The sequence below is a fragment of the Melopsittacus undulatus genome, chromosome 12 (genome assembly GCF_012275295.1).
Source record: "Melopsittacus undulatus isolate bMelUnd1 chromosome 12, bMelUnd1.mat.Z, whole genome shotgun sequence".
Taxonomy (NCBI): domain Eukaryota; kingdom Metazoa; phylum Chordata; class Aves; order Psittaciformes; family Psittaculidae; genus Melopsittacus; species Melopsittacus undulatus.
Window position 1 is genome coordinate 7418123 of NC_047538.1, and position 13639 is coordinate 7431761.

The 13639-nt window shown below is 47.4% G+C and overlaps 2 protein-coding genes across 3 annotated transcripts in view; both read right to left on the reverse strand.

Annotated features, from left to right (window-relative positions):
- Positions 1 to 3571: 3571 nt before the first annotated feature.
- FNDC10 (fibronectin type III domain containing 10) lies at positions 3572 to 6319 on the reverse strand. The gene has a single exon (XM_034068184.1). The coding sequence runs from the start codon at positions 6277 to 6279 to the stop codon at positions 5617 to 5619; it is 663 nt and encodes a 220-aa protein (XP_033924075.1). The 5' UTR covers positions 6280 to 6319; the 3' UTR covers positions 3572 to 5616.
- Positions 6320 to 7444: 1125 nt separating this feature from the next.
- Positions 7445 to 13639, reverse strand: part of LOC101879464 (Golgi integral membrane protein 4-like) — a 30873-nt gene continuing 24678 nt past the window's right edge. The window contains exons 13-14 of one of the 2 annotated variants that reach the window (XM_013127659.3): positions 12984 to 13055; positions 7445 to 12284 (exon numbers count right to left, since the gene is read on the reverse strand). In XM_013127659.3, coding sequence (XP_012983113.2) covers positions 12174 to 12284; positions 12984 to 13055 — 183 coding nt within the window. In that variant the 3' untranslated portion in view covers positions 7445 to 12173. Of the gene's footprint in view, positions 12285 to 12970; positions 13056 to 13639 lie in introns of both variants that reach the window. The other variant, XM_031044256.2, reaches the window with a different exon arrangement.

Genomic DNA, 13639 nt, shown 5'->3' on the forward strand with positions numbered 1-13639 from the left:
TTTCCAACATCTGCAAAGAAATTACTCCAAATTTACAATGTAAGGTCTTGGGTCTTCCAGTTTTCTTCCCAAATGTGCCCTATTTCCATACTTCACACCAGTATAATTCCCGTCAATGTAAGCCACGCTCTTATTTTCAGAAGTATGTGATTCAAGCAATCCATCTTTATTCTTTCGGCCAGTTTTCTTTCTCGGCACTAGATGGCAATCGACTATTGCAGTGGGTCCCTTTTGCTGGACCACGGGGGACAGATCCCGGTTAAGAAGCATTTGGATGGAGAGCTGAATCACCCCTAAGAAGAAATAAATTGGATCTGACACCCAGAATCAATCCCATCTCCATATTTGTGCCCAAATAACTCAGTTCTGAGGGCTGTGGAAGATGAGGCAAGAGCAGACATGCCTTCTGTTGTGCTTAATAATGGAGTTCTGCACTCTGGTACCCTGTGGTGCTTGAGAGATGAAACAGGAGAGATGAGCTGTCAAGATTTCAGCAGGATGCAGAAGTTTCCTCCTTCATTCCAGAAAAGGTCCTTTAGAGCAGTGAGAGCACATCAGCAGCCTGCTGAGGTGAAAGCTTATCTCTTGGTGTATACAAAACATGGGAGCAAGACAAATACAGAAGATCAGGACATTGAAGAAACAACTCTACTCCTAGCCTAGCTGAACTCCATCAAACAAGGCAGGACTGTGCCCAAGAAGGGGTGCTTTCTCCTCAGTGCTTCCTAACACTCTTTTCTGCCCTCCCATTACTGCTTTTCCCCCTTCCCAGCTGATTCTTTCCTCCCTTCCCTTACGCTTTGCACAAAAGCTTTTCCCCTCCCGCACCGTCCACGGAAAGCCTTTCCCCACAGCCGATGGACACCTCCTACAAACACCCATCGCTTCCCGACGGATCCTTCCTTTCTCCCTCACCTCTTCCAGCGGAGCCTCTTCCCGTCCTCGGGCACCCAACCCGGCGCTTTCCCTTCAGCACCTCGCTCAGCCTGTCCCTTCCCAGCGCTTGGAAGAACCTGTCCCGCTTCCCTCTGGAATTCCCTCTGTTTTCCTCGACATTCCCGACGGACCCTTCCCCTCAGAAGCCAGGGCAAACCGCTCCCCTCACACCTTCCCGCCTAAACGCGCCCCCTCAGCGCCTCATGAGGAAAGCCTTCCTCCCGCACGGACAAAGGTCGGGATTCCTCCTCCTCCTGCGCTGCTTTTCCACATCACCCGTGTCCATCCTTCTCCCTTCTGCATTCCACATGGAATTCTGCCTTCCTGCAAGAAACCCTCTCCCCGCAGCTCTCAGCCATTCCTGCTAACCCTGCCCCGCTGCCTGCAGTGCCGGCTCTTCTGACTCTGCAAAGGTACCGTGTGAACCATCTGGTAGTTGTGGAATAACTGAGTTAGTTACCTGGATTCATTACCTGAATGTGTATATCTGCGTTTACAAAGGGTCTGTAGGTTCAGAGATAGACTGGGGAAAAGTCTCCCACCAAAATCACTTTTGGAGGGGTTTTCTCGGCACATTGTATAAATACTGTACTGTACTGTGCCATAAATACTGTACTATACTGTCCCATAAATACTGTACTATACTGTGCCATCAAATGCTACCAGATGTAAATCAAATGCAAATACGTATCAGCAAAGCAGGCTGGAAATACTGCCCGTGAATTTTAAAGGCCAAATATGTGCTATGAAAATTTCTGCATCAAAATCCAATTCTGAGTGAAAATAAAACGAAACGAGGGATTTGGGCAATTTTTCCTTAGATGAGATCAATGTGTAAAGACAGGAGATGCAGTGACCAGAACTATGACAGAACAGACCAGTCAGGGTAGGTTCACTCAGGCTAAAAAGACCCCATCCAAGCATCACTGCTATAATCCCTAAGTCTTTATTTAACAGGAAGGTGACACAGATAACTGCTACCTGCCACTTTTCTACCTTTCATCCCACTCTTCCTAACCTTTCTTTTGGAACACGGTGCCAAAGGAGAGCAGCAGTTTGATGTCTTCCAAGCCTCCAGGTCTCCATGGAAGCAAAACACCAGCTTTCACTTGCACCTCCAAAGCAAGCTGAGCAGCCTTGCCTTTTATGTCCCACAAAGAGCACTATCACAACTGAATGGAGAGAGATGCTCTGCCTGAGGCACAGACTGTTTCCTCCAGAAGATTCAAAGTTGGGGTCAGGCTGAACTTGGCTGCTCCTATTTAGCACAAAGCAAGGAGAAAAAAGGCTTGTTAACAAGTGTATCACTCGATTTGTACTCCTGCAGAAGCAGGGCTCGATATTTGTGCTGGAAATTACTAGGCAAACACAGAACCATACGTATATAAGAGTGTACCAGATGGATTTTTAATACCCAGGTACTTGTATATGTAGTAGTCACCTTAGAAGCTATTTCCACTTCTCCCCAAAGCATTAACAGCCAGCTTCTTGGCAGTTAGGGATCAGCATACTGCCATTTGATTGATAGATTACAGGATTTGATTGTAACTCCATAGGTCCTTTGCATGTTTGGGGAATTGCTGCAAATACTGGATAAAGCTTTCTTTCACTGTGCAGTCTCACAATGGCTTGTGGGAGTTACATTAACAGCATGTCTGTGTACATGGAATTTTCCCCATTATTGCTGAAATGTCTATACTGGTGATGGAAGGAAAAACCCAGCTATCAATGGGTCAGCAAATTCTTTGCTTAATGTCACATCAAATGAAATAGGGAATACTCTGATTTTTCTTTTCCAGACACCAAGCTATGCTCAATTAAACCTTAATCTACCAAAAATAAATGAGAAACTATGAGATAGTGTTTCCCACATCCCATTTAGAATGCATTTATAAGGGAAAAAATGATAAAAATAATCCTCTAGAGAATGACAGAATTTCCTCCATCAGGATCTACATTCTTGTCTACTATTTTGCTCTTGTCTCTCCTTTGCCTGGCATGCTGTTGCAATGCAATCCATAGAGACAGATGTGTGAAGATGTGAGATGACTACAAATAACACCTCTGTTGTATCTGCTAGCTGCTATTTTAGCAGGCAACTGTATCCTACCTGCAGAGGTGTCTATAGAAGACAGTGGCACACAGAACTGTAAATTAGATTTGGTGCTCAGCTTCCTCAGACTTACATCAATGTTACCACAATGGACACTGCTGGCTGCATACAAAAGGAAGTAGCTCGAATTGGTCACAAAGATGGGTTTAGGAGCTAAAGATCCAATAGGGATTAATTACATTCCAACCAAAGACATGGAATAAATGGGTTTGGCTCAGTGAGTTTGCATACAAAATTTCACATGAGGCTTCCAATATGTGAAAGACTGAAGTGATCATCTTAAGTGTTGTGCCTCTTTCCCCTGCTTTTTGACACATAAAATCATGAGCTTCTTGTACCAGGCGCTACGACCTCCTGGTTGACAGGAGTATTTTAAGCTGCACCAGATGGACCTCTCTAGCCCAAGCTGATGCTGCTTCCAACAGGAGGCTGAGCCAGATGACCTCCAAAGATCTCTTCCAACCTGAATGAGTATCATCTAAACCTCTTGCAAAAACAAATCAAGTATTCAGAGAACAAAACTCATTTTTTCCATCAATGTTGTAATTTTACAGTAGGCAATGGAATAAATACCATTATGACGAGTCTTTGGGCAGATTTGCTCACTTCGAGTCAAACAAGGTCTTGAACCATTAAATATTTGTGATGTTTTAATTTCTTCCCATTATTCTCTTCATTTATTAAGGTGAACGCCAAGGTGGTACAAGGCTCATTGTTTATACATTACATTTTCACATCTAGCAATTCACAAGATGAAGAACAGAAGAGTAACATTTGGTTGACAGAAGCTGAGAGAGATATACAAAATCAGTGCCGCTCTAATAGCCCTGTGAAGAACTGGCTACAGGAAAGACTGACCCAAAACCTTTGTCCCAGAGTTACTCTGTATATAAATTAGTTGAACAAAACCACTAGGTACAATTTGATGACATTGTCCTTCAATATCAACAAATGACACTATCCTCCTGTTGCCACATTGCTCGATATTGCTTAGATCAAGTACATTGGTGAGTTAATACAGAGAGAACACTGTTGAATTTAGAGTCGGCTGCATGTGAGAAAGAAAACGAAGCAAGAATAATGCATGAGTAAAAGGTGTTTTTGCCTGATGAAACACAGACCTTCCGTTTCTCAGCCACTCTCACATTATTGAGGGGATTATTAGTACAAATACTGCATTTTGTGAAGGATTCCATACACTTTCTATATTTACCCTCTACCAGCAAGTTTCTACTTCAAAAACTACTTTCACAAAGAAAAGCACAAGGATCATCACCAGGGATGAACATTTACACAAACAGACTGCATATAATACTGAAGTATTTTAATAACAGTACCCCTTTACAGAAGAGCTGTTCCCCTACTTTAGCTTCAGGTGCTTGGTGATATAAAGTAATTTTCTGTTACAGCAGTCAACTACACACAAATAACACTAAGTAAAAACTAGCACACTAAATAAACACCTCTCAGATAGCAACCGGCTCTATTTTGTGTATATATTAAAGTTCAAGTAATGATCCGCCAAAGTCTGTGGGTTTTAAAAACCAAACAACAACCAGCCAACAACCACTAGTTTCAGAGACAAGAACACCAGAGGAGATACAGTTGTCTATGAAGACTACAAGAACAGAGATACTGCTATAAAGGGGACAAATTCTCAGCACTAAGGCACAATAGAATTAATACTAGAGTATGGCTAAAACCTTACTTACTACAGCATTGGGTGAGCAGGTAACAGGGAGTGCTCCTACGCTCAAAACGCTGGGCTACAACATCAGTGAGTTGTGTGTTTAAGACGCTTTACTTCAGCGCAGCTGCACACAGCATTCCTAAAAGGTGGGATGTCGGAGGGCAGTGATGGTGCTCACTTACACTGTACTTCATAATTAAGGATCAACTTATACTTGCACAACAAAACGGAATTTTTAGGCTAAATTTATCCCTTTAGCATTGCCCTTTGTGGAAACTACCGCTATGACAGTTCTAGTGGGAGAAAAGCAGGCTGAGTCGGTGTAGGATGTTGATGGTCACACGAGCTGACCAGAAAACCCCCGTTGCTTTGGACAGCAGCCAGTCCAGGTCCCAGAAGTTGTGAGCAGCATAAGGCACGATACAAAACCCACTTAAGTCACGAGATTTAGGTGGGCTTTGGATCAAACACACACACTTAGCTATGTGTGGGAACCGGTCTGTTCTCTCACAGCCTTCACACAATGCTCCCCCTCAAGAAAAAACTCAAACACATGTCTACAAGCGAGGAGATTCAGGCTTAAAACTGGGGTGTTCTGTTGTCTTCTCAAGCGGGCCCTCTGTGAGATCTGCTGCTTGCTTTTAGGCATTTCCCTGGCACTTGTGGACCTTTTATGTTAAATCCACCGAGTTCAGGAACTGAAAAGCCACCCTGCGAGGAAGGAAAGCTCCGAATAACGAGGAAACCCCAAATCCTGCAAGTTTGGGAACGGAAAGCCCTGGCTGCGAGCGCAGTTTGGAGCCACACACCCCCCTCCGCCCCCCGTCCTCTGGCTGAGCTCCGAGCAGAGCCGCTCCACTCCCGGCAGCGCAGCGCACTAAGCGCGGCGCGGAGCGGCGGCCGCGGCCCTGGCCAGCGCCGGGCTCATGAGGTTCTCGGTGATGTAGGCCACCAGGAGGCAGATGAAGACGAGCATGACGCAGATGGAGCCCCCCACGGCCGTCATGGCGACGACGATGTCCCGCATGGCGGCCGGCTCCACGCGGAACTCCACGCAGTGTGCGGGCGGCGCGGGGCGCGGCGGCGCGTAGCGCGGCTGCAGGCAGAGGCGGTAGCGCACGCTGCCGTGCGCCTCGGGCAGCAGGTAGTCGCGGCAGGCGGCGCCCAGCTCCACGCTGTCGCAGGGGAAGCGCGTGTAGGTGCCGTCCCAGGAGCAGTTGAGCGCAAAGCCGCGGAGGCCGGCGGAGGGGCGCGGCGGCCCCCACTGCAGCAGCACGCTGCCGTTGCGCAGCACGTTGGCCACCAGCGCGCCGCTCGGGGAGCGGTGTGCGCGGCAGGCCCTCGCCTGGCACTGGAAGCCGCGGGCCGGCGTGCGGAAGCACAGCCGCCCGGCCGCGGATCCCTCGGCCCCCACCTTGTAGGGGCACCACGGCTCTTCCGAGCCGGAGCCGTTCGGCCCCGCGGCGGGCGGTGCCTTCAGGGCGGGCGCCGGCGCCCCGAGGCAGAGCAGGGCGAGGAAAGGCGGCAGCAGGCTGGGCATGCCGGCCGCCGCGGCATGGAGCCGAGCCGCGGTGCCGGCGGAGGGCTGCGGCGTCCCGTGCGCCGGTTATAAACGCGGGCTCCGCAGCCGCTCCGCCGGCCGCCAATGGAGAGGCGGCTCCGCCGTTAACTCTCGCTGGGCTGCGGAGCACCCGCCGCGCCGGGCAGCGCACGCAGGACGCGCACCGGCTCCGGCCCTTCCGGGCGGGGGGCGGTTCTCGGGGGTCCCGAGCGCTGCGCTGCCCGCAAGGCCCAGCATGAAGTCGGTTCAGCTCCCCCCATTCTTCCTCCCTGCGCCGGGCAGCCCCTCGGACCGCGTCCTCAAGGGATGAGGCGAACCCGGGTCCAGGCAATGCGCACAGATGCCGGACGTCGGTGCTCGGGAAGGGTCCCGGGCCACCGCATCTCACGACCGGCAGGGATCTGGTTCAGGACAGGGTTGGGGAAAGTCACCGAGTGTGGTCAAAGAACTGGGGGTACCTGGATGTTTTTTTAATAGGTATGGTTACAGACCGAGACTGCGTTAACCCCTTAGGACCAGGAATTCACAGAAACTCTACAAGGATGTAATACAAGGAAAAAGGCTTGAGTCCCCCATGAGGGCTGCTGCTAGCAGCAAGGAAGCTTCACTAGTCTGTGAGACCAAAGGAAAAAGATACTCCCCTTCTTCTAATAAATGCCATTTTCCTCTCCCTGCAGCAGAACCAACCCACAATCTATCCATCTGCTCTAGAGCCGTTCATGTTGCAGCACAGAAGAGGGCTGGAGGAGACACAGCAGTGCTCCATCCCAGCATTACACCATAACACTTTCCCAGCCCTTGAAAGATTTACTCTAGACTTGTCTAAATGTGGCAACAAGAAATCTCTAATGAAATAATAGTAAAAATACATACCTAAGCAATGTTTGAAGAGTCTTTGAGCAGTTAAATGGGCAAAAGCTGCCTTAAGTCCTACTTTTTCCGGTTGTTTCTTTCTGGTTTATCTTTTGATCAGGTTTTACATAGTGTCCTGTTGTAGGTTTTATAGCAGAACAGACGCATTTATATTTGACTTGTAAAGCTGAACAATTATCACATTACATGTTTACCACTCCCAGAAACCATGGGTGTAGTGTTTCTTCACGGTGTTACCTGTTTGGAAACACAAGACCTGCAGATGACTATGTAAGTTTCTTCAAAAGTGTTTATTGGCTTACATTGTAACCTTGATATAACAAAAAGAAGATTCTGAAGCCTGGTTTTTATTTCATAGCCTAAATAATAAAACCCAAACCCAAATAATACACCTTGCACTTCATTATATATATGAAAATAACACCTTCAAAGTGTAATTGGCAGCAATAAGGAATTTACTGAAGTTTTGTTTTCTGATGCATTGAACATGAACATGACTCAACAGTCTCGTGTCAGGACACCTTTTCCCTTCTGAAAGAGCTGCCTTTTAAAAGTGTATGGTTTCCTTAAGGAAATCTTTAAGCATAATTTAACAATACCAAGTAGTTTTTAAACCAGATACAGTGTTGGGGAGGAGGTTGTCTATTTCCCTGTATAAAGTTGCTAGAAATCTCTTTTGATACCAGAAGGCATCAATAGGAATCAAAGAAAAAACAGGATCAGCATAGAAAAGGATGCTGAAGCTGTAGTAATGGCTGCTCTCCTCAGAAAACACGGGGTTATCACCAACAACAGGAGGTGCTGTGCTGCTGAAGGCACTTCTTGGTGGCTGAGGCAAACTTACCTGTGGAAGTTCCAGCCAGGATGCAAAAGTGAAGATGTGACAGCCCTTCCCAAGAAACTTGTGGGTGTTGAGGAGATGGATGGAGCCAAGCCAAGCAGTGCAGTTCTACCAAGAGCAAGGTGCACCCAGAGCTGTCATTGTTTCAGTGCTCAGGGACAAAATCTGACACGAGCTTCCGATGCTGCTTATGATTTGCTCTGAGTTCTCTTGAAAGATCCACCAGCAGGGTCTGGCGTTTAGAACAGGAAAGGAAAATGGCTGGCATAGCAGGGAAGGAAGCACCTGATGGCATGTGCCTCATCACTTGGCTCTGGATTTCATTCCAAACTTGCATTTGAAGTTGCAGAAGAGGCAAAACCAAGTTAACCAGGAGCTGTGAGAGCCTCCTCTTTCCCAGAATGACTGCCAAGATTACCAGGAAGCAGAATAATCACATTGTTCCCTCTGGGTTCACATCCTGAGCCTCTGACTCCAAGACATTAGTATACCTGTGCACATATGGTCAGAATAACTGGTTCTCTGGTTACAGGCTGGAGCAGGTTTGTTGTTGAGCAGAACAGTGAACACCCCAACCCCTCTCAGGGATACTTACATCTAATTCGTCTTTTCCATGGATATTGATATTCTCTAACACTAAAGTAGCACAGAGCTCAGAAGAACAGCTCACTCCAGGGGATATGCAGAGAGTTCACACAGGTTCAGGGCATTTTGTCCTCCATCTATTTTCAGGCATCTTAGAGAAAAACATCTCCTTAAACTCCTATTATATGTTGCATTTTAACCCCTGAAAAATGCCATGTAAGTGAATAGGCTTAATAACTCTAAACAGGCTTCCAGGAAGTGGATTACAGAGAAGTAGGCTTCATTAAACAGAGCTTTCATTTAACTAATCAACGGGCATATGTTTTCCTCATCTGTGCCTTTATTTGTGAGGACACAGCATGTACTATTTATTAATTCTAATTATCCAGCTGAAGAGGTAGCCAAATCACTTCATACTTTGACATCACGTGAGCCCTGTGTGCAGAACTCTCAGCTATAGAATCTTGCTGGAACCCAAAGGAAAATAAAGAGCAACCCATCACAACCTTTGTAACACCACTACAAGTTAACTTACCCTGTGTCCTCTGGCCTTGTCTCTAAGGAAAAGACCATTATTTATGCAAGAGACAAGCAGAAACACATGCTTTGGCTTGGTCAGTCTGCCAGCACTGGCTTCAGAGAGTACTTTGTCTCATTGTTTGCTCTTAGTAATCCAGCTGTTTTCTAACACCTTCTCCAGTGCCCCAGCCGGCAATAAAATTCAGCCTGGACTTCTCACATATATTGCTTCAACAGTTCACTGCTCAGGAAAACCACTATTATTTGTTTTAAGCAGTGAACCCCCAGGCAGCATATCAAACTCAGCAACAGCCCATGCTGCAGAGCCAACACCAAGGGTTTTCTGCTTTTTCTGGTTTCCTCCACTGGGTTTGTTTTCTCTTGTTTCATCTCCTGTTAGAGGAAACCATGACCAAGTATTAATATGGGGGCAACTTGCTATAGGCCAGATAAGGAAGCCCTGACCACCCACAGCTTACCATTTATGCAACACCATGCTAAATTTAGTCTTGGATACATCCAGGGCAAGGACTCCCTAGAGCAGAGATGCTCAGCTCTCAGCTAAGGGCAGCACACAGCATATGGTTCTAAAGCATTCTCCTAGCAGGCAGCTTTACATTCAGGGCCGAGTTGCTACAGTTCCCTCCAAGTCATAACTTTGAGGATTACTCATCCTAGACATGCAAAAGCAGATCATTTGCCTCCTAATTTAGCTAGCTGCTGCAGCCTCTCTGAGTCAGCACGAAGCCTCACCCCCACTGGAGTTCTATTTCCAGCCCTTGATTCACTTCCAGTAAGGTCTGAACTTATGTATTCTGACACTCAAAGGCTAAGATAAGCACGAAAGAGGAGTGAATGAAGTTCAGCAGACCAAGAGGTGTACCACATATCCCACTGGGGCAGCTTGGGCAGGCAGGTTTGAAGCTCATGCCACAGACTGTTGGTCATTGATCCTGCACTGAGCTGTGAAACAGCAGCATCTTGCCAGCCCAGCTGAGAACTGGAGGCATTTTTGATCAGGATGCATCCAAAACGATAACTGCAACTCCAGCTGATCCCGAGTGTGCTATTTATAGCAGACAGTGGAGGCCGAGATGGATTGCATCATACAGCAAGGTTGGCAATAGAAAGCACTAACACAGCATTAACCATTTCAAGTCACTTTGGTTATCTTAAACCCATTACAGTTTTGCAGTGAGCTCCTTAGTAGGCTATATGAGGAGCTATGGCACTTGGCTAACAGGCCTATTCCTAGACTCATTGGAACAGCCTCTGGCTGCTGCTTTGCCTCTGGCACCTTTACTTATTCAGCTCAGAGCTCATTGTGTTGGTAGGAAACACAAGCAGAGTAAAAACAAAGAACCAAAACACCCTATGACATGTTAACTTCAAGCTCCATTAGAACCAGTGGGAGAAAGATAATACTGTCTGAGTGAATAAACACCAGCTTATTGGGAGATGCTGTTCTCCCAAGTGTCTAAAAGCGCTTACAAAATATGCTCAAAGCAAGGGATTCAAAAAAGCATAACTAATTCAGACAGAGAACAAAGAGCTCTCCCCTGGTCCTTTATCAGGTCACAACATTTCAACCACAAGCTGTGTTTGATGAGCAAGCTCATGGTGGTGAGGAGGAGGCAGCTCAGATGCACGGGTCTTGCACAAGGTGGGAGATGTGACAGCTCTGCCCTGTTCATATGACTAAGTCAGTCCAGGCTTTGAGATATCATTCTCTGTTTAGCTGCCTCCACTTTAAATGCCAGGGACTCCAGCTGACTCATTCCTCCTTTCCTTCTTTCTATCTGAGGTCAGGCAAGATTTGCCTTGGAGTCTAAGTACTGCAGATTTCAATCTACTGAATCAACAGAACACCAGAAATACCCTGATTAAAAACCAGACCTGTCCAGAAGGAACAAAATTTATCTTAGCTCCCTGACAAATGTTGGGAGACTGGAAAGAAGCTGACTGGAAAGAAGCTGAAGCAGAAGGATGGAACTGCATTAGTTGGGCTCCAAATATTCCTCTATACTATCATGAATACTCTTCCTTATTTTTTCCCCCTCCTGTGCACCAAATTCCACCCTTAGCAAGCCTCTCGTGCTTGCTTGATGCTAGCAACTCAGGGAGGTACCAAAAGCTGAGTGCATGTCAGTAGGATAAGGAGGGAGGAGGTTATAGGTCTGAGAGGCAGATGCGGGTTGGGTATGTTCTGACACACTCTGCTGATAGCCTGAGGAGGGTCAGCTCTGCTGAGATGCTGCAGCTGCACCATAAATAGCAGTAAGGTTGGAGCATACCCATCACAGAAATGGATGTCTGCTCCCATCCTGCTGCTTCCATTTGAAGACTTGAAGCAGCCCAGCAGGACAGTGACAGCTCAAAGCCAAAGGAAGAACTCTGCAGGGTTCTACTCCAAGTCACTGGGAAGCATCTCTGCACCAGGAAGAGGATCCAGTCATTCATATACACACATGCACACACGCACAAGGACACACAGGCTGGCACGTGATCATTTCTGTTGGTGCTCATGGTTAGTTATCACCCTCGCATTACTCCAGACAAAAAGCAACCTCACTTCCTCTCCACCTTACTCTGAGGGGAGCAAAGGATGTTTTAAAGAAACACTACTGAGCAAAGTATGTTATGAAGACAGATTCCTTTGTATTAGCAATCAGTCGAGTCAGTCCAGGGACGAGTTCAGGCTCCCCTCTGCTGCCCAGGGGGTTAAAAAACATCAGAAAAACTCTCCAGCTTGGGAGGGGAGAGGGAAAACGAGAGGGTGAAGAACACAACAAATCAAAAAGTGCTTCTAAGAAAAGCAGCAGGATAAAACCCATCCCTACAGTCTGAGAGCACGTCCATGCTGTTGTTGGGAGAGGCAGCAAAGGCCCCCCACAGGCAGGCGTGATGCACACCTGCAAGCACCCTGCTCAGTGCCTGCGAAGACTGTTACCTCCTGCCTCTGTCTGGTCTGGGCAGTGTTTAATACAGGAGCCAGTTCCCAGGAGGGGTTCCTGATCCCTCACTCCCAGCATATTCCACTCTCCTTTAGCATCTTTCAGTAGTAGTCATCCTTTTTGCCATCAGCTCCCTGTATGTTTGCCCGGTCCTTCTGGTCTTGGACAAGTTCCAGGTCATCATTGTCATCCACCTCACCTCCATGATCCTCCTGTGTGCAGACAAACAGCCAGGAAGGAAAAATCAGCAAGGGCTGGAAAAGGAGACCGTAAGCAGCACACTATACTGCTTCTGAGTGTAGATGTTCTACTACACAGCTCAATTTGGGAAATGAAGGAAAACAGGGAAGAATCAGGAAGTAAAACAGGTCTATCTCTGCCAGGGACCTTTAGGTGTCATCAGCAAGCCACTCAGCCAAGACACAGAAGGGGCATGGACAGAGCTCCCTCCCTTATTGCCCAGAAGGGACCAGGGTGATCTTCTCTAGTACTTATGCTCTCAAACTTTGGTGGCCTCCAGTCTTTCTCCTAAAGGGATTGTCAGCTTGACACTGTCTACAGTAGTCCTGGAGCTCTGAGACACAGCAACAACACCTGGTTTTCAGTCAAACAGAGGCAGCAGTTGCTACCTGACAACTGTGGTCTAACCTGCACACCACCTCCCATGCTGGTTTGCCTCAGAAGTGGGACATCTCTTTCTTCTGCCACAAATACCTTTGTTCAATAAAGGGAGCAGAGGTAAATGAGTCCAGGTTTGTTCTGGAGACCCCTGTCACTGAGCAGAGACAAACCTGAAGTCAGTGCTCACATCTGGTTTCCTAACAACTGAGTCCTTCTCAGCTCCTGGCTACCAACATACGCAGGCAACAATCACACCAGAGAGGGAAAGAGGAAGAACCTTGGTGTCGTACAATTTCTTGCTCCTGATCTTCTTGATAGTCATCCATTGGGTCTTCCCTGGGCTTGGCAGGTCTGCCAGCATCCTGGAAAATACAGGAAATCACACACTGCTAACAGTGCCCCAGCCCACTCCCACCCCTGCCAGGGTTACAGCTGTCTTGCATTAGCGCCCCAGGTCTGGAACACTGGGCAACAGATCAGGAATCAGGGGACAGCAGAGACAATGAGGCAGCCAAACTCCATCTGTGCTTTCTCCACCCAGTCTCTCTATGCACATCCTGGCAGCAACTTCCCAGCTCCTTCCTTTGTGGAGAGAGGGTCCCAGTGCCCCTGCACATGCTGCTCTTGCAACAAGCCCCAGGACTGCAGGGAACATACAAGTTATTTATGGTAGAGCTTTAGGGATCACAGCACAAACCTATTTGAAATCCGAGTATTTATGTCACTAATTCTTTCCCCATCTTCACTAATGTTCAAGCAGTGCTGCTCAGCTGGTGCCAGCATCTCCCTCGTGTTTGACTTCATTGGCCTGCATGTCTTTTTGTTCTTTTTAAACCTCACTACTAATCATGATTTTAGAGCCTGACAGATAAAACACTCCTTTTAAAAACAAGCACCACTCAGCTGCTTGTCAAAACAAGCTAACATCTTCCTGATGCAGAGGCTG